This window comes from Xyrauchen texanus, chromosome 20, assembly GCF_025860055.1.
Source record: "Xyrauchen texanus isolate HMW12.3.18 chromosome 20, RBS_HiC_50CHRs, whole genome shotgun sequence".
Taxonomy (NCBI): domain Eukaryota; kingdom Metazoa; phylum Chordata; class Actinopteri; order Cypriniformes; family Catostomidae; genus Xyrauchen; species Xyrauchen texanus.
Genome location: NC_068295.1, coordinates 37,118,290 through 37,143,243, shown reverse-complemented (window position 1 = coordinate 37,143,243; position 24,954 = coordinate 37,118,290). Strand labels below are relative to the sequence as shown.

Sequence of the window (24,954 nt, the reverse complement as noted above, 5' to 3'; positions counted from 1 at the left end):
GCTGAAAAATGGCTCACACTTTGAAGTTGTATACACAGTAGGCAAGAGGAACAAGTAGTGCCCTTTTTGAGTAACCAGATCATAACAGATTAACCTATATCTTTCTGATAATGCCAGAAAGCACCTTAGGTAAGTAAAGGAGAGAGAGTGGTGGAGATAGATAGAGACAGCTAGAGAGATTGAGAGAGCAGCAGAAAAGGTATTGAGAAGGAAGGGCTCAGCCAATCTGATGAGTTGGCTGACAAAGACATGTTGAGGAGCTAACCTGATTTTAGCAGCAGCAAAGTAGCTAGAGCATCATAGGCTGATCTCATATGCCGATGTGTGTGCGCGTATGTGGGGGTCATAAAAAATTCTCTCCCTGGTTAGCCGCAGGGCATTCTCCTCAGCCTCTGGCCTGCTCCAGTCACTGGCTTGCTCTCTAATTGCTGCATAGACTCCACCACACATGGCCAGATGAGATGACATTTTCCCTCTCTGTCAGTGGCGAACTGGACCGCGCAGCCCCTCCATACCCCCCCTCCGCAGTAGTTGCTAAGACGCTGTCATAACCCATTAGCAGTTGTCCAAAGTTCGCCCGTGGCATTTCCTCATGGCATCAGCGTAAAGGCGCATAAATCTGCCAGTGGAGGCTGCTGCTGGACTAATGAGGCTGTGAGCTTGTTTATGGACTAGCATCATTTTTATGATTATTTCCACCTTTTCAGACTCGCCACCATCATTCGTATTTATTTGGTGCGGGACGAGTGTGAAGGGTCGGCAAAGGGTTGACACTTTGACACAAACGTGCTGGACAGATGTCGCCATATGACTGCACTGACACTTGGATGCGTAATAAAAGAGGCTAAATTAGGCCCAGACTCTACTATGGTGAACCTGTATCAAAACATGTTGAAAATGGAAATACCAAAAAAGCATTGGCAGTACTACCTGACAGATATCACTGTATTCAGGTGTCCTGAAAAATCACACCTCTGACAGCCCTGGAAATAGTAAAATATAGTTAAGGAAGCATGTTTTTTAGCCAATGAGAAAGCTAGCCAATCAGAAGTGCTCTCTGCCTGTGATTCATTTTGTGTGTTCAGGTTGGTTGACATCTCTGGGGGTTGAAGTTAATAAAATGGCTGGAATCACCTACAGCTCCTTTAAAATTGTTTATTTAAATCTCCAAAAAGACACTTCAAGTAAAAATTTCTGTAGAATGTTGAATGTAGAATAGGGAGTGGTGGTTGTGTAGTGGGCTAAAGTACATAACTGTTAATCAGAAGGTCCCTGGTTCGATCCCCACAGCCACCACCATTGTGTCCTTGAGCAAGGCACTTAATTCCAGGTTGCTCTGGGGGGATTGTCCCTGTAATAAGTGCACTGTAAGTCACTTTGGATAAAAGCGTCTGCCAAAAGCATAAATATAAATATAATGTAAATGAACATTTAACATTGGACATTTCATGATTATTTCAACCTCTTCAGACTCGCCACCATCATTCGCCTTTATTTGGCATAGGAAGAGCATGAAATATTGGCAAAGAGCTTTTTTTTAAGAGAGGGTGCATGGTTGAGTTTAGCAAAATGGCAGAAGTTAGAAAAATGCGAGCAAAATTGGGAGATATAAATCTTTAAAAAAGTAATTTCAAGTTATTATTTCCATAGCATGCAAGTGAATGTTTGAAATTGTTTGACTCTTTATGATTATTTCGACCTCTTCAGACTCTCTACCATCATTTGTCTTTATTTGCCGCAGGAATAGTGTGGCAGTGGGCTCACATTTTTGCACAAACCTGCCACACAGTCTCTGCCATATGCCTGCACCAACAAAGAGGTTAAATTAGCCCCAGACTCTACTAAGGTAATTCTGTATCAAATTGCATTGAAAATGGAAATACCTATAAAATTGACAGCTTTCGTCCCCCCCCCCCCCCCCAGTTGGTTTTGAAGGTCTAGGCCTTCAAAGGTCAGTTTTTAGTGAAAAATATTGGGTAAGGGAGGTTAAATAGTTCAAAATGGCTTGAGGAGGCGGAAGACAAAAGCTCTAGAGAGCACACACGAAACAGAGTTACCTCAGACATCACTCAAACGCCCCCTGCTCTCTTTCACTCTCTCGTTCTACCCCCCTTCCTCCCTCTGACCTGATATCCAGCATTTGCTCCTGTTTTGATAACTCGCATGGGACAAGTCCTGTGTTTATTATTTTAGGCTTTGCTGAACACGGACCGGTCTTTACACCGGATTTGTAGCATTTGCTTCTAATGAAAAATGGTGTCTAGATTGCAAACCAGCGGTGCCACTGCCTTCCCAGATGGGAGCCAGGAAGTTCTATTTGCCTAAAAACAGTAGGAAGACAAACTGCTCTTTAAGCCAAGGCTGTTTTTGGCATCAGCTAATGATGTAATTGAAACTAGCCTTTGACGACTTATAGTGTGTTTGTTTTCTTTTTTTTCTGTGTGTGTTGGGGGAGGGTGAGTCGGCTTAAGCTCTGGTCAGTTTCTCAGTAAGTTAGTGACTGGGAGAAAGCGCCCTTGTGTAAAAGGCAAAGCCATTGTATCTACATACGTCTTCACTTAAAATGTCTCAGATTTTTCTGGAGCTTCTCTCCTAGGCGGAGAGGGTTGGCGGAGTGTTTTATATGGAATGTAGAAAGCCTTCACTCTCCTAATGGCGTATATAATTCAGGTGCCCGCAAGGCATGCTTTCAGGAATTCTTTTGCCTGAGGTAATGGGGAGCAAAGACTCTTTTAGACCCTTGATTATTCTATTGATGCACAGAGCTGGGAATTTTTTATTTTTTATCTCCAACCGGATTACTGCAGACATTTACATTAATTATCAATGATACAGGTGCATTATGTCGCCGGCTGAAAGCTACGAGTCAACCCACCATAATATCCCCATACGAATACCGGCAGGGCTTTTGCAAGTGCTTTACTGTAATCAATAAGTTAGTCTCTCCATTCCTGTGCCGCAATGTGCGGTTGTTTACCTTGCTTATGTTTCTTGAATGGTTTATTATCCGAATCACAAACTCAGAATAACAATTATGAAAAAGTCTTCTCAGTGGTACATTTGGGCTCTCATTGGTGGAAAATGCATACGATAATTGGGGATCAAATTAAAATCAGCGTACACAAGCAAATGTGAAGCTGAATAGGCAACGTAAGCCATCTCCTCTCTGTTGGTATGTTGAACTGTCCATAATGAAGTCTTATCCAGCACCCACAGGTTGCTGCAAGCACCCATTCAGCATTGTTATTAAAATGCAGTGCTTTGAAAAGCTGCAGTTTTGTGCAGCAGCCACATTCACCCCCCTCTTTCCTCTTTTTCATAGTGTGTAACTCCCCCACCTGAGGTAAAAAGGCACCAGGGCGAGCTTCAATCAATATTTCCCTGGGATAATGAAGACTTAATCTCTCTGTCATTCTCAATTCTTTGGTGACTCACTGTGTTGGAAGGCAGGGGGGAAATGCGACCTTACACGTCCATTGTGTTCTCGTTCTCTTTCTCTGAGCGTTGCGTTGCGTGGGGGATGAGAAAGGGGGGTTATTTATAAAAGTATTAAAAATGAATGCATTCTGATGTGATGCTTCAAAGCTGTACTGAAGCACTATTGTTGCCAGCTTAACCCGTTGCCTAGTTAAAAAAAAGAAAAAGCAAGCAAGCCCTGTTTGGGGGTTTCTGTCAGTGACCAGGAACTGGCCTCCCTGACACCCCGTGTTTGTTTGACAGGTGATGGTCTGGACAACAGCGTGGCGTCACCCAGCACAGGAGATGATGATGATCCTGACAAGGAGAAGAAGAGGAATAAAAAACGTGGTATCTTCCCAAAAGTGGCAACCAACATCATGAGGGCATGGCTTTTCCAGCACTTGACAGTGAGTCCAGAAAGCGATATTCCCTCTTTCTGCCTCTCTTTCTTTCAGGCTTCCACAGCCAATACTGCACACTGCACTTCAAAGAAACCAACATGGTGAAATATACTGCTAATGGTACACACATGCTTGCTCACACACACACACACACACACACACACACACACACACACACACACACACACACACACACACACACACACACACATACATTCACTTTATCTTCCTTTGCATTAACCACACACACTTGATAAATTTTAAGCAAAGAAAAAAAAAACAGCCTCTAGCTAAAGATAGCAGAGATAGATGTTACAGAAGTAAGCCGCTGCTTTCGCTACTTTTCTGCTATTATTAGTAACTAGTTTTAGGAATTATCCCTAAAATGTGTGTCAATGAATTAACAATGACAGCACAGCTCAAAATGACATGAAAAAGGGCATTATGAGACAGGCAGTGGCTCCAAAAAGTATATGGACACTAAAGCCACACTTAAAATTGCATTAGATTACCAAATTTTATTGTGAAGATAGCACAAGCACACTTTTTAAGCAAAACATTTCGCAATGTTCTTTCAAAAATACTTCAAAAATAATGTATTGTTCAATATGAAGACAAAAGTCAAAAGCTTTCCAAAAAAATATGCAGTTTTTTAAAGTTATTGTAAACATTTCTCAGAAAAGTGAAGTTAGTTCTGAGAAAAGCTCTTAGAGTTTTTTTTTTTATCTAATGTAGTGACATTCATACATTTTATTATTTTAATTAATTTAGTTATTTGTTTCCCCCTTTCTCCCAATTTAAAATGTCCAATTCCCACTACTTAGTAGGTCCTCGTGGTGGCGCGGTTACTCACCACATTCTGGGTGGTGGTGGACCAGTCTAAGTTGCCTCCGCTTCTGAGACAGTCAATCCACGCATCTTATCAAGTGGCTCGCTGTGCATGACAACGTGGAGACTCACAGCATGTGGAGGCTCATTCTACTCTCCGCGTTCTACTCACATCTTACCACATGCCCCATTGAGAGCGAAAACCCCTAATTGCGACCACGAGGAAGCTACCACATGTGACTCTACCCTCCCTAGCAACCGGGAAAATTTGGTTGCTTAGGAGACCTGGCTGGAGTCACTCAGCATGCCCTGGATTCAAACTCGCGACTCCAGGGGTGGTAGTCAGCATCAATACTCGCTGAGCTACCCAGGCCCCCGACATTCATACATTATTAAGCGTGGCTTAGGTGTCCAAATGTGGGGCCATTGTGTGTCTATGTTACACAGTTTAGAACAGAACTGGGTTAGCTGGTTAGTGGCATGTGCGTGTGTTTTGGGCCTGGTGGTTAGCTCTATTGCTGTGGCTGTCCACACCTCCTATAGAGAAGTGATAGAGTAGCATGTGCCATTGATGTGGTTGACTCTTTCTCCTGCTTTGATGGATTTCACTTCCTCTATTGCATTCACCACAAAGTAATCGGAGTGCTGTCAAGACACCACTTATCTCCATATATCTACCCTCCTCACAGACTTAACACACTTCTGCCATTCTCTTTGAAACACACAGGCACACTCTGAGCAATACTGCACAACTCATAACAATAATGTCTCCTAATTAAAGACAGTGAAAAGTTCTCGTAGGTGTTTTTGCGATAAACATATTACTTAAGGCTTCACACTGTACGTGTTTTGCTTTATGACTGGGGGCTGAACTAGCTATTAGGGCAGCAGTGTGTGTTTTTTAGGTGTTAAAAGGAAATGTTTTTCTAGCTGGAGTCCAAAGGGAGCCCATTTGATCAGTGCCCAAAGCCCCCACCTGGTGTCCACCCCCCCCATTCCCACATCTGTGACACAGAATCTGTGCCTGAGTCCCCCGAACCTTCACCTGCCCCAAGCATGCCCCCAACACACACACACACACACCCTCAAACCCCCACCAACTATCACCTTTAGGGGCCCCAGGAGAAAGGTGTGTGAAAAGAAAGCCATTTGTCAGTTCACATACCCACACACATACACACGTACACACCACTACAGTGGGGGATACCCAAAAGAAGCTTTCACGTTTGTCCTGGCAGACTCATTTGGTGGACAGCATTGTATCATTGAGAGCTTGCTCTGTCTTCAAGTGTGTGTGAGTGTGCGTGCAAGTGTGTATATACACATTGGATTCAAAAGTCAAAAGTTTTCGTTTAGAGTAAGGGTTGGTCTGTAGTATCAGAGGTGCTTGATAAGGCAATAATTACTATTACTACTGCTCATAGATTTAATTAAGTATTGAACTTTGGCACTATATGATGAATGATACTGTGTGCTGTTGCTTTCTTGTAGGCATTCTTACCTCAAATGTATCACTGTCTTCGTTCCCATTGCTAGTTGCCAGAATGTGTCACTGTTTATTTGCATAAAATTGAACTGCTCAATAATGTCAGTTACTGTATGTTCGCTGAAAATCGCTGCTGGTGAGAACCACCCTTAATTCTGGAGAGCGAGAGCAAAACAAAGCACTTAAGATCAATAAAGGCAGAGTAAAAGAACCCAATCTCATAAAATGTCCATAGAAAAAAATAGAGAGATAGAAAGATCAACTAAGAGACAGATAGAGAAAGAGAGAAATTGAAAGGAAGACTTATTTTGAAAAATAAAAACAAAAAATGGTTCAACACTAAAGTGGCTTGTTGGTTTATCTGGCTTACACTGGTAAGGCGTATATGGTTTAATGGTTTAAGAGGGATTGAGTCTTTGAAGACCAGGTAAACCAGCTAAGACCAACAAACTACCCCTGGTTTCAGATATTTTTTCAGCAGGCAATACATGGTGACAGCTTCTATCAGATAAAAGCATAAATGGAAACACGTTTAGGCTCTGTTCTAAATAGGTTTGCACTATGATCCTTGCACCAAACTCTGGAAATTAGACTCTTTTCACTTCCTGCTTTGAGCGCCTAACACTGACAGGTCAGCATTTGTGTGGGGAACAAAACAACACGCAGCATGCAAGGTATGGATGACTGACCTTACGGACAATGCAGTCGCCTCGCCTTCCGTCTCCAACTGGCTTGTACTCAAAGGACAACGGAAAGTATCAACCAGGGCTACAAGGAAGCAAGAAAGACTGAGAGAGGTAGTTGCGTAATCTCTGATGTCTGTTTTCCTCTGAATCGATGTGTGAAGGAACAGGCCTCAGGTCTGGCCCATGGAGATAAAGACAGCAGCAATTAGCAAGCGCCACAAACACAGACACAGATGACAGCCTTCTGTCTTAGAAATATAGAAATATAGATTACATATATGCCGTGCAGTTCATGACCCAACCGCAGCAAGAATGCGTTCTTTGCAAGTCACATGAATCAACTAGTGAAGCCATTGTGCGGTGACGGAAGTGTGAGGTGGGTGGCGGTACGAGATTATTCTGACGAGCCGAGAGGAGGAGAGGAAAACAATGAGCGGAATGGAGAAAGATACAGAGGAGACGGTGTATGTGTTATAAAGTAGCTACACCCTGAAGCCGCTCTTTAATAAGTTGTTTTCAGTCCCTGGATATTAGCCACCTTGCAAAGTGAGTAGAAGAGGGTGGTTTGCTGGTCTTAGAATAGTGAAGAGAAAGCAAGAGAGAGAAGCCAGCTAATTACTCAGCACTCACAAGCATTTTAGTATGCTGTAAATGTGGCGCGAACACATTCCAATAAACTTTGTGGAAAAGAAAACACTCACACACACACACACACACACACACACACACACACACACACACACACACACACACACACACAAGGCCCTAAACTTCTGTTATTTTCCTGCTTTAAGGGTTGTTTGTTGTTTTATTTTATCTGTAAAAAGATAGTGTAATTGGGCCAGGTATCCTGGAGAGGAATGCTGGGTGCACTGGGCTGCTTTCCTGTTCCCGTGGCCGTGAAATTAGACTCTTTGCTCACACAACCCCCCCTTTTCCCATTCCTTTCTCCCTTCTGATTTTCACCCTCTATCTCACAAACAGTATTTTCTTGTTTAATAAAGAAATTAGGTATAATGGAAGCAATTCCACCAAATCCTGCTGTGCTCAAGTTTTTGCACAATTTGCAAAATTATGTGATAGATTAATTAGATGAAAGGCAGTCTTCAGATTGTTACTATGCAGCCGTGGTGAGGCCTGATCCTGGAACATCTGAAAATCAGTCTGGCAGGCCTGGCTCTGGGCTTTATCCTGTTTGTACACAGAACTGGAGAGCTGGAGGGAGCCTCCATCGCAGCTCATAAAAAGCAAACTACAGCGCAATGTGCAACTGGCCGTTTTTTTTTCTCTCCCTATTTTACATGGTGCATGTGTGCGAAATGAAACTGGAAGTCGTAATTGCTTTTAATGCAATTAGGCTCCAATTTAGCACCCTCTTCACACACGTACCAATTCTGGTGGAGGTAACATTCTTGTTTTGTTTTTTGTTTTTTTGCTTTCTCAATGTGAACATGTTTTGCAAACCTCAACTGTGCTGCATCTTGAGCAGAACCAGGTGTGAAAAATGCTATAACTCATTTCTGCACTCAATAGGCTGAATTGCACAGCAGGCCCTGAGCTGCCTGGAGGGGGGAGGGGGGTGTCCTCTATGGGGAGTTGGGCTGAATTTGTTGGCCTATAGTTGGAGGCTGGAGTCAAGGGGAGCGAGTCAGGTTTGAGTTGGCCTGTTGATGATTTCCTGGGCAAAATTACAGATGTTCAGCATATGACCTCCTCTAGAAGTAGTAAGCACAGAGGGTTTTTCAAGAATCTGGACTTCTCAGTTTTACTTTAAAACAACACTGGCAGGGAGTCTTACATATGGCACAGAGCAGTGAATTATCCTACATGTCCATTTTAATTCACTCTTTAAGTCAATATGAATTTATTCTTAAAAATCTCCCACATTAACATGTGGTACAGTGCAGTGGTAGTGGATAATACAACAGTTTTCCTTTAAATACATTTGAATTACAGAATGTTATATTGACAAGAAAAGATGCCATCATATTCATAGTTTCATCATTAAATTCCATCCTGACAGTTGTCTGTGAAATGGAGTGCTGAGAGTTGACATTGTTCCATCAGTAAGACCCTGCCACTCATATCACCATAGCAACAGGTTGTCCTGACAGACCTTATCGGAAGGGCTTGGACTGGCTGAAATGCTGCCTTGACCAAATGTGCTAGCCTGCTATTACCTCAAACAAAAAGTTCTGAGTAAAGTAATTGTACATCGTAAATGCATAAAATATGAATTACCAGCCTCGTACGTTTTCAAATTATTCATTAAGTTACATAAAAGTGGTGTAACTATGGTTCAGTGATGTATCAGATGATAATTCCAAGCCACTTAGAAATATACAATGGTACTTAATGATTCATATATTCACACCGTGGCTTTTACATTGTACCTGAATGTACGTTTTTGTTGTTCTCTAGACACAAAATCACCCTCAGAATTCCCTTTCCACAAAGTATCACAGCGTCCATTTTGTATCACCTTAAAACATCCATTATTGCAAGAGAGGCTCCTGCCTGGCTCCTCTTTGTCAGGGAGAGTGAAGTCCTCGTAAACAAAGTTTAGGCATGGTAGGCAAGAACCCACTCTGAATGGCCTTGTTGAAAAAGTTACCCAATTTTTATTCTTTAATCAGCCTTAAAGGTCAGAGGTCAAACAGGCCATTAGTATGTGGTTGTTTATTGCCAAAGCCCTGGGATGTCAGCGCACTGGTCACCCATGGCAACCCCAGTGTGGCACTCTGCCTTCGACCTGGAAGGGAGCCCTTCTCTCAAGCCATCTCTTTCCCATACCATGCAAGGCCAAACCTCAAGAGAGTCGTGCACACAAATCAAATGACTTCAACCAGCCTCTATGAAAAAACTGAAGCTCTAAGTGTATATTGTCTTTTCATTCATTCATTTGTTCATTTATAACGAGAGCAGAAAGTCCATGCAGAGTGATATTTGCAAATTTTATTTAGAAGCCTAAGGTCTCTGGTTATTTCTTAATTTCATCTAAGTAGCAATACTGGAGGTGCCACAAAATTGAAAAAGCTTCAAGAAATTCTTCCGAAAGTGAGGATCGAGTGCTCTAACTGTGGGTTTTTTTAAAAATTAGCTTCTGTCCCTTGTGCAATTTTGATCCATGCCTTTGTTGTTTTACTGCGTTCCATGCAGTCGACAAGGTCACTATCTTCAGCTTTTCTAGCTTTTTTTGGTCTCTCTGTTGTTTTTGTTTCAGAGAGAGAATCCATGTTTGTGTGGATGAAATTTGGAAGCAATGACTTGATGCTTTTTATAAAAGTTGGTGTCAAAGAAGAGGCAGCTGTGGCAGCTGTGTCAATCTCAGGGTTGTGGTGGCCCATTGAGCCCCCCCCCCAGTCCCACATCTTGTAATGAAAACATCATCAATTACCCCACTGACAGGCCCCCGTGATGTGGGGAAGGCAACACTTTTGGGCTGGTCTTTGTGGATAGACAGCCCCCTTGGACACCCACCTCTCACCCCCAGAGAGGGAAAGAGAGAGAGGGTGGAAAAAGAGTGTATATCCATCATTGGAAAGGCTTCGAGGGTGACAGCGTAAAAGGCATTGGTGTGTCATGGGCAAAATGGACTGAATTGGCAGACTCCACATGGTGCAAAGAGAGGTGAATGGATGCTGCTCTGTCGCCACTGATGCAGCCTTTCACAGGCCATCTGTGCCATGATTGATGAACGCCACATCAGTGGGCCTTTTTCTACCCAAACCCACAATGGCGTACACTACATCAGCTGCACATTCTGCATTGAACACATCAGGCATCGGAACAAAGAAAAAACTGTGTTTAATCGACACTTCTCTCGTTCTGGGTCTCAACACACTGGTGGTTGGCTGCCTTCATCTGTAATATCCCTAAAGGGCCGTTAAGTTTTACTTCATGTAACCTCTGAACTGTTGGAGAATGACTGGTCCAGATGAGAGCTGTCCCTCAATCTTACTCTCCCATCCATCGACCTCACAGCTCCCAAGAACCTGACAACTTTATAATTCCCTCAGGGTCAGCCAGTGTGCAATGTGTCAGAGAAGATGTTCATGAACTATAGTTTCCACAGGTGACCCTCAATGAATTCAACCCGTCCTCCTTGTTAACATGCACTGTTAGTATGTTTGGTTTCATTATATTGTCATTTACGCAAGGTTATATGCTGGCCCACTTTATCAATTTTTTTAACAGTATTTTTTTTCATTATCAGCTACTGTTGAAGATTTAGCAGGGGCTGCAAAGGTGCTCTTGACAGTCAGATCATCCTAGCCCTGCATGGCATGTATGGAAATTCAGTGGCCTACTGTGGAAATAGAAAGAGAGAAATATTCTCAAGTTTAGAAACCACAAGTTTCCACTAGATTGGAAAGTGACCAGTGAAATGAATCCATATTTTTGACCATAGCAGTGTAATCACCGTTGTCATTGGGATGGGTTTATGGGGCATTTGGGGAGGGTGCTAATCATGGATTATGGTAGGTGCTTCAGCCACCCAACTGCTAGGGGAGGGAATAGCAGAGGATACAACTGGAGTAACATGAGGACAGTGAAAACAACAATGAGATTGAGATGTCCACTTCTTCAAAAATTAGCACTTCTGGGTCTCAATTCAGCATACTGTTTCTGTAATCCAACTTAATCCAAGTCATACCATTGGACAGGGTTTTGCTGTGGTCTTGTCAAGCTAGGTGAAGTTTAAATGGTGGTTTTAAACTGTATAGGGTGCCATGTTAAGAGCAGTTTAGACCGAATATGTTATTGGGCAAAAAAGCTATTTGCAACTCATCGAATATAACACGATGCAGGTGTCCAGAGTTCTTTTAAAAAAAGTGGCACTCCCACACAAGACACTTAAAAAACAGCAAGATGTCCATCTAACGCATGCTCACATAGAAAAACTAGACAAAGGCATGTTCAGTATGAACGGCCCCTTACTCTTTATCCACCTTCCATTTGTGGCTATGCTGTAGCTATGCTGTAATCGGCAGTGCTCGGAGATCTTTCTGCCTGCAGTCAGCAGCTCAATACCTTTTACTTACAGCCACTGCAGAGCATTCCCCTACAGAGCAAAGCTCCAGCAGTCTGTCCCAGATACACTTGGCTCACTCTGTTTGTGTGTGCCTGTGCACGCCAATGTATGCCTGATGGATTATATGGCAGCAGAGACGCGGTAATCAGTTTGCACGTTTGCTGAACTAATTTATCAATTCAGTTCCTCCTACTTGTAATCTCAGCCATGCATGCTGCTCTGAGCTCATTGTGCTTTTCATCAGGGGACAAACAGTTCTTGAGGAGGAAACAACTCTACCCTCAGGCTTCTCAATGGGGCTTTTTCCCCTTGGTCATGGACAGTCACATAGATTCAGCTGCGTAATCGTTTGGCAATGCGTCTGAAACAAGAACACACTCACTCTGTTCTGCATCAGGCACACCCAAACTTACACTGCTTCATTTAGCATTTTCCCATTCTGTTTAAAAGTGAAGGAGGTCAAGACATTGGCAGGCCTTTTATAGTCTATAGTTAATTCTGCTTTCTTGGAGATGAGATCAATTTAATTATTTTATGCCATCATGTGTAAGTTCATAAATTGTTTAATGGAGCTAGCATGGCCTGTGCGCTGAATCCTAGACCCTTTAAAGTGCCGTTGTCTTTGTTGTCATTGATTTCCCAAGGCGATGAACAAAGGGAGAATGGTCTCAGACACTTAAAACCTCTTAGATTTGTCTTATTTGCCTTAACTTTATCCAGGAGCTGGCACATGCTCAACTATTGAATAGGATTCTCTCCATTTAGCTCGGATAGTGGATCTTGACCTTTTCCTGCCGCGCTGAGTGCATGGTGTTTCCTGTCGCAATAAGGGATGCATGGCTGCATGGGACCTGTATTGAGAGCACCTGCTGATCCATGACGTCCCCACAGAGATGGCCGTGTGCAGCCAGGGGATCGCTCTCCTCTGTGTGAGACATGTGCAGTGTGTGTCTCAAGCCAGATGTAACTGCATTTCATCAGATTAGATTCAAACATTAATAGAAAGCATGGATAACTAAAAGAGAAAATAAGAAAGAGAGAGAATGTTGTTCCAAGGGCCTCTTTATTTTTATTTCTTCTCTCTTTTATCAGCAGAGTGTTCTAGCTGAGGTGGAGGAGGAAGCAGACAGAGACAAGGCTCTGCTCACTTGTTTGTTACGACAGATTAAGTCATCGATTTGTATAAGCTGTGCACCGATGGAGAAGGATCTCTCTTCCGCTCAGTGAGTGAGAGAGAGAGAAAGAGAGAAAGGAGGTGGTGGAAGGAGATAAAGGGAGGCAGCAAAGGAAGAGGAGAGAGAAGAGGAGAAATATGTCCCTCTGTGTTCTCTCACTCTGTCCTTTGTTTATCCAGTCTGGGAAAAGGCATAAGGTAGCAATTGTAAAATACATTTACCTTCTTTTAACTCTTTTCCAGCCATGACCAGGTTTCTCCTCCCCCTCAGGCCCTCCACTGAACATTAATTAAAATGGTGAGGGCAAAAGGGTAATTATGATAATAACATAATAATATCACACAGATTATTAGAATTTTTTGAGGTCCCGAAATTGCTTCCTTTGAGTATCGCATTTCTTGGGCATTAGCTAAAGGATAATTTCCTTGAAAGTAAAGGCATTGGAATGGATTCTTTGGTCAAGGTGCAACATGGTAACCTGATTCTCTTAACATTTAATGCACCATGAGTTCCTGCTCTTGCAGCTCTGCCCCCACCTTCAACAAACCCAGCACTGGCTGCTGGGAGGCAGGAGGGAGGAGCAGCTTGTGTACCAAAGCATGCCTTAATAATGCTGCTTTGCATTTCACTCTAAGTTGAAAATAGCTAAAACAATCATTTGGGTTTTTAACAGCTTCAAACGAACGCAACCCGCTGTGAGTGTACATGCCAAGCTGGGCCGCTTGCTGGCAATCTCGGGAGCAGGGCTGACCAAGGTGGTGCATAGCTCTTTGTCCATGATGCTACCTGCCTGACTGTGCTCAAATCCCTATCTCCGCAGATATCAACCTCCCCCACTGAGTGCCGGCAGCCCACCTCCAGCTGCGGTCAGCGTGGCACGGCACGGCTCGGCTGAATTGCTTTTGAATGTTCCCCATCAAATAGGCTGTAATTACAAGCTTAAAGTGGTTTAGTGGTCCAGTAAACTACATAATCACCCCTGAATTAGCCCGGGCTCATCAGCCGCAGTCCACCGAGCTCCAGTCACTGTTTGCAGGCTGGCCCCCTTATTACCCTGCGACTGTGAACAGCAGGTGTGGAACAACACGCATCCCCCTTAAACACAGACTCCACACCCTTCAACTGGGATCTGTAATGAGACTGAATAAGAGCCTGTTTACCCTACTGTGACTGACTTCAGATCAGTGCCTGAACCTGGCTTACAATTTTAAACTGTCTGATGGTGCTTGAAGCTATAGGCCACGCTATTATATATAGCTCTCATCTCCTCTATGTAAAGGTAGTCAAATACTAGCCACTGCCTTCAAATGAAGTGGCTTTTAAGTCCGGGTGTGCACATATGTGTTATTTTCTCTTTTGCCTTGTACACTTTGCATTTTTGAATGTAAAGCCCTTAGTTCAAATTTGATAATGTTGGTTTAGCACATTCTGTACTTGGAAGTTTAAACAGATATGGATAGATCCGATTTGTATTCCAGCTCACACCCATCTTTTAATTTTAGATCTGCATTATATCCATAACTGCCTTCAAACCAAAGGCGCCTATTCCCTACTCAAAAGCACTTATGTTACACCCTCTTCCCTAAACCAACAAAAATGTTTTTTAAAAGAGGAAGACTAATTAAAGTACTGGAAAACAAATTGAACATATCTTCCTTTTTATTGGCATACCGATTAAATGACAAAAAGCTGGTTTCCTAGGGTGAAATTTTGCCAGGTTTAGCTTTTTGTAGTACAAGAGCTTCTAAAAACACTTCCTGTGAATAATTCATGTACGGGCTTTGTGTAGACTTAGCTTGCTAAAATCTTAGTAGCACTCCCAATGAAGAAATCCTACTTTCTGTCAGCCAGTTTGTCACCTGCTCTTCCAGGGCATCTTAAACCACAGACACTAGTTGTTTTCCAAATCTAAGATCGTTTTCTCTCTTTTGTTGTTGTCTCATTGGTGAATCAGTCTCAAGAAGAAATTGGGTTTCAGAAGCTCTGCTGTTTTGTTTTATTTCTCTCTCTCTCTCTAATTTTCCTTTTGAAAGATGTTTTGTTTTATGTATGAGGGTATAAACTTTAAACGTTTATGCGTTGTACAGAAAAATTTGAAATGGCTTATATCTCAACTCTCCCTCTGCCAAGTCTCTGAGGTCAAGACCCATTGAGCTATCTTGCCAAATAGCACCTTTTTCTAAAAGTTGTATCAAAGCAATTATTGTTTTTTTCCCATCCATATCTAAGTGATGAAGACACCAGCTATGTAATTGTCTAGTGAGATAATAATGCTCTTTGCCAAATATCAATGATAATCCCTCCTCCTATGGTTTAGGCTGGCTGTTGTAGGTGGCCATATCTGCAGAAGAAGGCCTGGAGCTGGTATGTGGTTCTTGTGAGTTAACTCTTAATGCAAGCATAGCTTGAGTTGGTGGAGCACTAAACTTCAGACCTTTTCTCAAGATCCGAGCCATCGAAGATGTGAAGAGTGACAGCCAGGGCCCACTCATTCAGGGCTGGTTCTGAGATGGGATGTTAAAAAGATACTCGAAGGACTCATCGGCCAAAATGGCCCCTGGATCAAGCCTCAGGAATTCCTCAGGGGCAGCTCGGCTTCCATGGGGATTAGCCACAAGGAATATAGAAGTGAGGCTGCAGTAGGAAATCTAGCTGAAATGAACCCTTGCAAAGTCACCTTGTAAGGACCCATTGACCTGAATCATTCAGTATTACACATTACTAGGGCTGAGTATTGCCAAGCACCTCATGTTACAATACGCATCGCAATGCATACTTCACTATTCAAAATATTCAAATGAATTAAGATCTCATTATTGGATCGTGATTGAGAGAGTCCCATCATGTCCGTCAGAGAAAGAGTGAATTTCAGGTTTAAATCTCTCTCGTGCCTCAGTAAATTGGTTCTGACCACACTGTGAAACACTGACCTCGGAGATATAGCTTATTTAGATGACATGCTTTTATATCGTTTTATATTTTAGGACTTTATATGAATACACATATTTACTAATAAAAATATCAATACAGGGATCTAAAGTAGCAATATAAATTTGTGAGAATATGTATTACAATATATCAATATTTAATTGTATTGTCACAGTCCTGGATATTATGTAATTTCTCAACACTTAGTGGATATTCACATGTTCAGCGTTTGTCAGATGGAGCCACTAGGATCAGTTCCTGTGTCTTGAGACTGGGCCATCATCATTTTCTTGCTGCTGTGAGGTGCTACTCTATAAGAATGCCTTTTGTTATTGTGCTGTGCCACCCCACTTGTTTTATGCAAGTGGAATAAGCAGCATGTTCAGCGCACACTTATTTAATAAAGTTAATCTTGTGTGGAAAGCTTCTTTAATCCAAATCACACAGGATAGAGAAATGTTCCCTTAAATAGAATATCACAATAATAATGGTAATGCGGGTAATGAAGGCGGTTAAGTGGGGGGAAGGGGATTGTGGCTGATTGTAATTAAATGGTTAAATGGAACACAAAAAGACGTGTCCACATTGATGGGGGGAGGATGTTTTCAGTGTGTGGACATAGCCAACCCCAGGAGTCGACTGGTAAAGAAATACGGCTGGGATTCTGGGATTTTTTTGCGGGGGAAGCGAGATGATGAAGAAAAAAAACAAGATGAAAGGAACTTCCAAAATAGTTCTCCCCTCACAGTGAACCAGAGGATCCTGTCTAAAGACCTGATAAGGAGCGCAGCTGGAGCTCATCCAGACCTCCTCCTCCCTGTTCAACATAGACACAGCTCTCCTCACAAAGACATAAAGAGCAAGAGAACACACCTCTCATGTTTCTACTCTCATAGTCTGGCTCATACCTCTCAGCTTTCAGGGTACAGTGCAGTAAATACTGGAATCCTACTCGCTCCCATGGAACGGTCTCCTGACAAAACTTGACTCCTCATATCTTGGCTGTATTCAAAACAGCATTCTCATCTGCCGCACTGAATTGTGGGTAAGGACAGTGGAGTCAGCCGAGTGTTAGGGGGGGAAGTCTGAGTTCTGTTTGGAGCAGCAATCTTCTGCTCAGACAAAGAGCAAGAAAGAAGGGGAGAGACCTTTTCACCCTGTCTTATCTCACTGATAGGACATGGACTTCCATGCTCTTCCCCACCATTCTCTATCTGAGGGGGCTGCGGAGGAAGACTGGAAGGGACTATTGTTGATGCACTGCTAGACACACAGAGATAAGATACATGATCGAGAATTGAGCACAGGGAGGACATCATAGGCTTGGCATTCACCAGTGCAGAAGAGGCTAAAAATTCTGATGAAAGGAGTAGTATATTTGGACAAGAGGTATCATTAAGGCGAAAGGAAATAGGGAGGATGCATTGAGATCTTCCATCTGTTCTTCCAGCAATGCTATTGCTTTCTTGCTAAAGCATCATGAGACACTGAGAAAATAATTTATGTCCAGTACTGCTGCCAAGATGATTATAATACTCAGTCTCTTTCTGACTATAATAAAATCTGTTGGTTTCTTTCAGTTAAACCACATTGTAAATCACCTTGTTTTGATTTACAGTGATAATTTGGTGTTTGGAGACCCAGACAATGAGAAGGAGAAAAAAAAACACTTTTTAAACACATCCACTTCATGGCATCATGAACAATTTGGTACTATATGGCAGCAGGCATTAAAATATGTGGGCAGACAGTTGCACTAGGAAAAACAGAAGAGCATTTATAGATGTGCGGAGGGAGGGGAAAATTTGTTGAGAACAGGCATCAGAGCACCACACAGAGCATGTGTAATTGGGGGGGCCTATGAGGGTTTTTATCGACTTGAGTAGTCTACTACCTCATCTTCTTTCCACTAGCTGGTTTCGTCAAGCTACATACATTACCTTTACTCATACCCATAACCCCTAACCTGTTCATGAACGCTGGCTACCGAAATGCATATTTAGAGCACAAACAAAAGTCCTGCTTACTTTGCCTGCCAATGAAGACTATTCAAGCCAAATATGTACAATATATTTTTGCAACAATGCAATTTGATAAGAAATTGAAAAGGAAATGGATGGACATGCCTACTAACATATGTAACTAGCAATAAGAAAGGCCAAAGTCAACAACAATAATTATAACCCAAAATCGAGTTGTGTAAATTCATAAAGCCACAATTTCAGTAGCAACCCCTTGAATGCAAAAAGACACCGGAAGATTTATTTGTAAAGTGGGAAAAGCACAAGCATACCATCAAATTTCTGGCAAACAGATCCACTTTTATTTGGGCAGCTGTTAATGTAATGTGGATAAATCATATATGGGTATTATCCATGTATGACAAGTGTTAATGGGTCCTTAGTCCCTGCTGCCCCATTCTGCTCAAATACAGGTGCGGCTTCCTGAAGGTCATTATGACAACAAAGGTGAGGCACATATGATGCTGTCGGTGGAAGAGCTTGACCCAGTTGGCGTTTGTACAAGAATCCAGTTTGGGTACTGCTGAATGCTAATGGTTGGAGCTACCTGTCAATCATAGAACAGGCCTTTGTATGGGGTTTCTAGGGTTTAATGAGCAGTTAGGATAGGATTTGGTTACGGTTTAAGTTCAGATGAAACTTGACTGCTAATTTTCTCCACCCCATTGTGCATTGTTGTAACATTTTTTTTTAGTAAAGTTGTCTTACAAGTTGCCTTAGTTGAAAGCCCTCCTCCCACCTCTTTTTAAACATCTAAGCTTGTGCAATGCATTCTCCCTTCAATACTTAATGATCTTTCACAATACTTAATATTTGAATTCTAAAGTACTAATCTCTTTTAATAATGACTCCCCTAGTTTACCCTTGAATTCTAAAGTACTATCTCTTTTAATATTGACTCCCCTAGTTTACCCTTAAGGCCTTTATAAGTATGGACCACTTAGTATTTGACTTTGCAAAAAAGTTTACATGCAAATGGCTAGATGAGATGTTCTTTGTTCTGAGTAAAACTGGGAATAAAACATAGGAACATAGGAACAGTATTGAGATGATCATTGTCCATCAGGAAGTGTGAACCTAATTTAGTTCCAATTGTCTTATGTCTGGAATTGCAGCAGTCTAGAATTTAAATTTTTGGTCTTCATGGGTCCTCTGCAGAACAGGCCATGTTTGAGTTTTCAAATAGCCTTTTCATTGCCTTCCCCTTGCAATATTGTGGGGCTTCTGATCCTCTTGTACAGACATGTTATTCTTTAGTTGGTCGACTAGCTAACACACCTCACTTCATGCCATAATTTTTCTCTCCAGTCCATTTGTGAAGTTGAGTGCTACTTCTGTTCCGTCTCAGAATATTTAATGAACTACAGAGCACAGGTACGGGCAGAGATGACATTTGGTTTTGACCTCAAAGTGAGTTAAGTTGAAATTCTGATTATAATTGCCATTATATTTTTGATGCTCAAAGCCCTGCTATCAAAGGATTATCCCCGATCAGATGACAGCAAGAGAGGTTGGAATGTTGTTTTCTCATAATTTCTGCCCTGTCCCTCGATTCACACAAATCTCATCGTCGTGGTTAGATAAAATTACCCAAGTGTCCTGATTTAGACAAGGCCTTGGACACTGGAAACAAGTGATAAGGCAAAAAAAAAAAAAAAAAAAGAGTGAATCCAAAAATGTATGCTGAAGTGGCTAGAGGCGACACTGCAATTATAACTTTCTGCATGAAATTATCCACAGTTTGTTCCAATTACCTACAATTGGATCACATGAAAATGACAGAGAGCGACAGGAAAACAGCTCACTTTCTGTGGCAGTACCAGTAAATAAACATGCATTCAGCAACATGAAAGACATTCCAATTTATTTTTGCTGAAAAAAAAAAAATTAAAAAAAAGAGCAGACAACCCATGGCGCCATCTACATTCTACATTTCTGTTTGTTCATTTGGAAGCCTTTTTCTCATTATACCTCTCAAAAGGCAAATCAGAATCAGAATTGATGACCTCTTTTCTACACTAGATCACACAGATAAATTATTAACTAAATACTTTCCTTGACGAATACATGACTTGGTTACTAATTTGCTGTATAGAGATTGTTGAATCAGTTCGGGTTGGAGACTCTAGCGGGGATATATAGTATATTGCGGTCACTGTAGCTTTCCATTGTTTTCCTAACTTCCCTGTTGAACAGCAATCCATTCTCTCATTGGTTGATGTCAAAATCAAGACCAAATTAAAGCCCCTGCCTGTGTTAATCCATGGCAGGCTACACCTTCGTTAATGCTCTTAGAAGGCCTGGATCTGCTAGCACAGTAGCACACTGATCTGTCCATATTTATTGTGTTGAAAAATCATAATTTGAAAATAGTATAACACAGACATGGATGAGGGGAGAGTTATTGGTGTGCCATGAGGCCATGGATTGTCTCTCTCTCTATCTTTCTAGGTATAAATGTGGTGTAAACATCTTTGTGCACTATTTCTCCCATTTTACAGGCTCAGCAGGGGCCTCAACACAGGCTCTGTCTTGTCTTTTTCATGAACAGCACATTGTTAAGACTAAGGTAGCAAGCTTCGTACTTCTCCCTGACACTAATATAAATCAAGCAAATCTCACCTTATCCTTATTTTAACAGCTAGATCAGCTCAAAACAAGTTCAGAACTTCACTTGTGAATCATCAACATTGAAGACTCAAACTGTTTAGTATCATCCATGTTTTAGCCATCTAGCTAATTGTCGACAATGTGGGTTATCTTTGAGCGATTTAACAAAGAAGAGGTTTATATCAGATTTATGGTCTGTATTCCATGCGAGGCAGGCATTAGATATCCAAAATCCATCAGGCATTCATGGCAGGAAGATGACTAGAATACATTTCAGTGGGGTTGTACAGCACAGCACTCTAATTACTGTTTCTGTTCCTACACTTCACTTAACTTTATAATTGGCTTGCCTTTTTTGCTGCCATTAATTACACGATTTCATATTCCATTAATGACTCTAAGAAAGAGACACACCTCACATTTTCACACTAATTAACAGCTGCTTTGCCACTTTTCCCTGCAAATGTGCAAGCGCCGTCTCCCTCTTTTACCTCAGACCTTTCTCTCGCTAACAAATGCAGTCATTAATTGATTTATTTACAATATTTCTCATGTAATTTGCTGTTGTTTTTTCTCTCTTTCATCAGCACCCCTACCCTTCAGAAGAACAGAAAAAGCAACTTGCACAAGACACCGGGCTCACTATACTACAAGTGAACAACTGGTAAGTCAATTGTACTTTTGTGTTTACATGCAATCAATAGCTTTGCCCCTGGCAAGTGGCTCCTAATGATTTGAATTAATACACTCCCCTCCCCCCACTCATTCCCGCCCCTCACATCCGTCTCCCACTTATCGCCTCATCTCCCTTCAAATCAATTTACCCAAAGGGATATTGCCGCCAGTATTTTTCTGAGATTTTTCTTCTTTTTCTTTTCTTTTTTGTTTGCCCGTTCAAATATGAATCCCTGGGCGAGCAGATCCTATTTCAATTTTGGGAGACACTTTATATTAGGTAGCCTTAACTACTATGTACTAACATTAAATACACACAAGACTATGTATTTACTGTGTAACTACATGTTCTTCAGCAAAATTCACACATTTTCTGCTACTGAGGTTGAGGTACGGGTAGGTTTAGGAGTAAGTGTTGGGTTAGGATTAGGGGTTAGAGTTAGCTTTTGGGGTCAGGGTTGGTTAGGGGTAAATTTAACACTGTAACTACAAATGTAATTAAATGTAGGTACTTTAAATGTAATTACAATGCAACAACATGTATGTACATACTAAATACATTGTGTCAAATGGTTAAGTACATAGTAGTTAAGGCCACCTAATATAAAGTGGGTCCGAATTTTGCCGCTCCCACTGTTAAAAGTTACGTAAAGTTTAAAAAAGCCCTTTGCTGGGTGAGTATGTTATCAGAGATGGCTATCAGCACATACTTAATGTTATTAGCCATGTCTAATGAAGGGCCTGAGATAGGGTGCTGGGGAGGTGAAACTGGCACAGGCAGGAACGTTTGATGTTGGAATACAAAGAAAAACTTTTGCCACATATTTATTTTTAACAACATTGCCTGGCCCTCACAAACTATCTCTGTTCTTGTTCTTTTAGTGTCAGAGATGAATATTACTAAGGCTCTGATTACATGCCCTAATCCATTTTGCTGAATAAACCAGGCCTTGATGTAGACACTGACTACATTAGCAAACAGAGATGTGAGGGTTACTTTTAAAATGTATTATGATACTAATTATCAAATTATTAATTTCTAATGATCAAACTTATACAAAAAAATTATACTATTTACCATTTAGAAAGTGACATAATCTGACTACATTTAGGTACTTTAGGTACAAATGCAAAGAAAAATCAGCTAGATGACTTTAACTTCAATGTCCTCTGTAAATGGGATTTGGAATATAAAGGAATATTTCAGGTACAATACAAGTTAAACTCAATCAAAACTAAAAAAATAAACAATCTGGGTTCAGAGAGGCACTTACAGTGGAAATGAATGGGGGACTCACTTTGTCACAAGACATAAACAATATGCATTAACATGGTCTTAGTGTGATAAAATCACTTACTAACCTTTTCTGTGTAAAGTTATGGTCAATTTACAACTTCGTTACCATGACAATGTAATGTCAACAAACCCTAAAATGACTGTAAAAGTGATGATTTCAAGAAATGTACAGCTCAGGTAATACATGAGTTTTAACAGAATAATTAATATGTTGTTATAATGTATATTAATATAATGTTTTTATAAAATTAAAATTTTCACATTTCAGCCTTTAAACCCTCCACATTCACCTCCATTGTATGTGCCTCACAGTAACCTTGATTTTTGCTTTTTTTTAAAGAAAAGGATGGATAAGTAAAATAGATTTTTTGTGGCAAGTTCTGTCAATGTAACTAAAGACATTACCAGTGAAATGGCACTGTTGTATTTTACAATGAGTAAATAATACAGTTTCCATGCCATGGACCTTTAATTTGCGCCAAATAAATCTTTGTGCAATGGGCCTCGATTCAGGAGGGCCTTACATATTCAGAAATTGAATTTATTTGATTGAGAACACACGTACTGTAAATGTATTTAGTTTGAAAGAAATCTTTTTTAACAAAACATATTGGTAAACTGATTATGTTATTTTGAATGTAACTGTAAAAGAATAGTTTTTATATATATCCTTATTACATAACACCGTTACAAGTATTCCATTACTTCCCAAGCCTATTAACAAACCATGTCTGGCTACATACATCAGAGGCCATGAGAGAGGGAGACACAGAGATGTGATATGTATTAAGCCCATTCCACAAAATGTAATTTCTGACAACATAATCCTTACCATTGTTCAATTTGGTACCTTGGAGACAATGGATGACTAAGAATGAGGATTAATTTACAAAGTGGCCTATCAGTGGGACACAGACTGACGGACACTAGGGAATCTTGTCAGGGTTATCAATTTCTGTGACCTCACAACAACCCATGGGAGATCAGATTTTTCAGGCTTATTAGTTAGCACAGAACACACAGGCAATTACTTCACACACGGTCCTGTCCCAAAACATCTCTCTGGCTGCCGGGCCCACTCGTTTTCTACCAGTGTTTGGCTTATGATGGAAGAATTGTCACGCTGCAGGAGTGTTTGTGTGGATGCTGGAGAAAGAATGTGTGACTGGGTGAGTGTGACTGGGTGAGTGTGTAAGTGCTGGACCATGGCTGGTCAACCTAAGCAGTATTAGCCACTAAACCCTGCATGCTGAGATCTCTCTACCCTTTCCCAGATTGTGTGCATCAGTGTGTATGCCTGTTTGGGTGTGTGTAAGGCTATAGACAACATGGAAAGTGTTTAAAAGCGAGAGACAGAGAGACACTCAGAACATTAGGGGTTAGAGAGTGGGATCTGTCATTTCATAGGCCTGATGTTGTGCTTAGTAGGAAGCTCGCCATTGGGTGTCTCCATGGCAACCCCTGGTGATGTTACCTCCAGACCTGCAGATTTTTAGAGGCAATTTCACTAGCTGTGATTCTATTTATCAGACTAGTCAAAGCAAGAGGCCAATTCAGCTCACTCCCAACAACAACTGATGTACAAACTACAGCAAGATTTACAAGATTTACATTTTGCTCCTACAAAAAAAAGCATATAGATTTCATGAGTTCATGTCATATCTCCAAGGAAAAACATTGTTGATGAACAGACCCTAGGGTGAACATGTGGAAACTAGAACATGACACCAGACAAACAGCAAACAGATGGAGCTAAACAAGAGATGAAGTAAAAATGACGGCTTCCTTAGCTCCCGTAGATGTGTTAACACACATGTACGTGTCCATTATTGATGAGGATTTGGAGAATCAGCAGGCTGAAAATTAAATAAAAAATGTCAAAGGCAGTGCGGGGTGCGGATCACTCATGAATTATTGCCGCTAACATAGTGTAAGGGACCTCTGCAAATCTGAGTTCACAAATTAACAATCGGCATGCATCCTGGTGCATTTTTTAGTTCGAAAACAATTCATCAAATCTGAATGATCCGCAGTAGTTGTGCACTTAGTCACACCCTTGTGGACACCCTTATGCACATATGAGCACAGACGCACATGCACACACACACACACACAAGGGACACGCATGAGCGGCCCGAGACATCGAGGAAGGGATGTGGATTGACTGTGAGATCTATTTTTGGAGGAAGTCAAAGCTTTGATAGTGCTAATGCACAACCATATTATGATATGATGGTGCAGTCAGTTTAGTTCTACAACCTCAATTCTGAAAAAACATAGGACAGTATGAAACATGCTAATAAAACCAAAAAGGAGTGATTTTTTTATTATATTCACTCTTTGCTATATTGAA

At 41.3% G+C, this 24,954-nt stretch overlaps 1 protein-coding gene across 2 annotated transcripts in view; it reads left to right on the top strand.

The window, feature by feature from the left end:
• LOC127660990 (homeobox protein Meis1) overlaps nt 1-24,954 on the top strand; it is a 77,267-nt gene that overhangs the window by 29,079 nt on the left and 23,234 nt on the right. For both annotated transcript variants that reach the window (XM_052151505.1, XM_052151506.1), the window contains exons 8-9: nt 3,721-3,866; nt 21,217-21,293. In XM_052151505.1, coding sequence (XP_052007465.1) covers nt 3,721-3,866; nt 21,217-21,293 — 223 coding nt within the window. The remainder of the gene's footprint in view (nt 1-3,720; nt 3,867-21,216; nt 21,294-24,954) is intronic.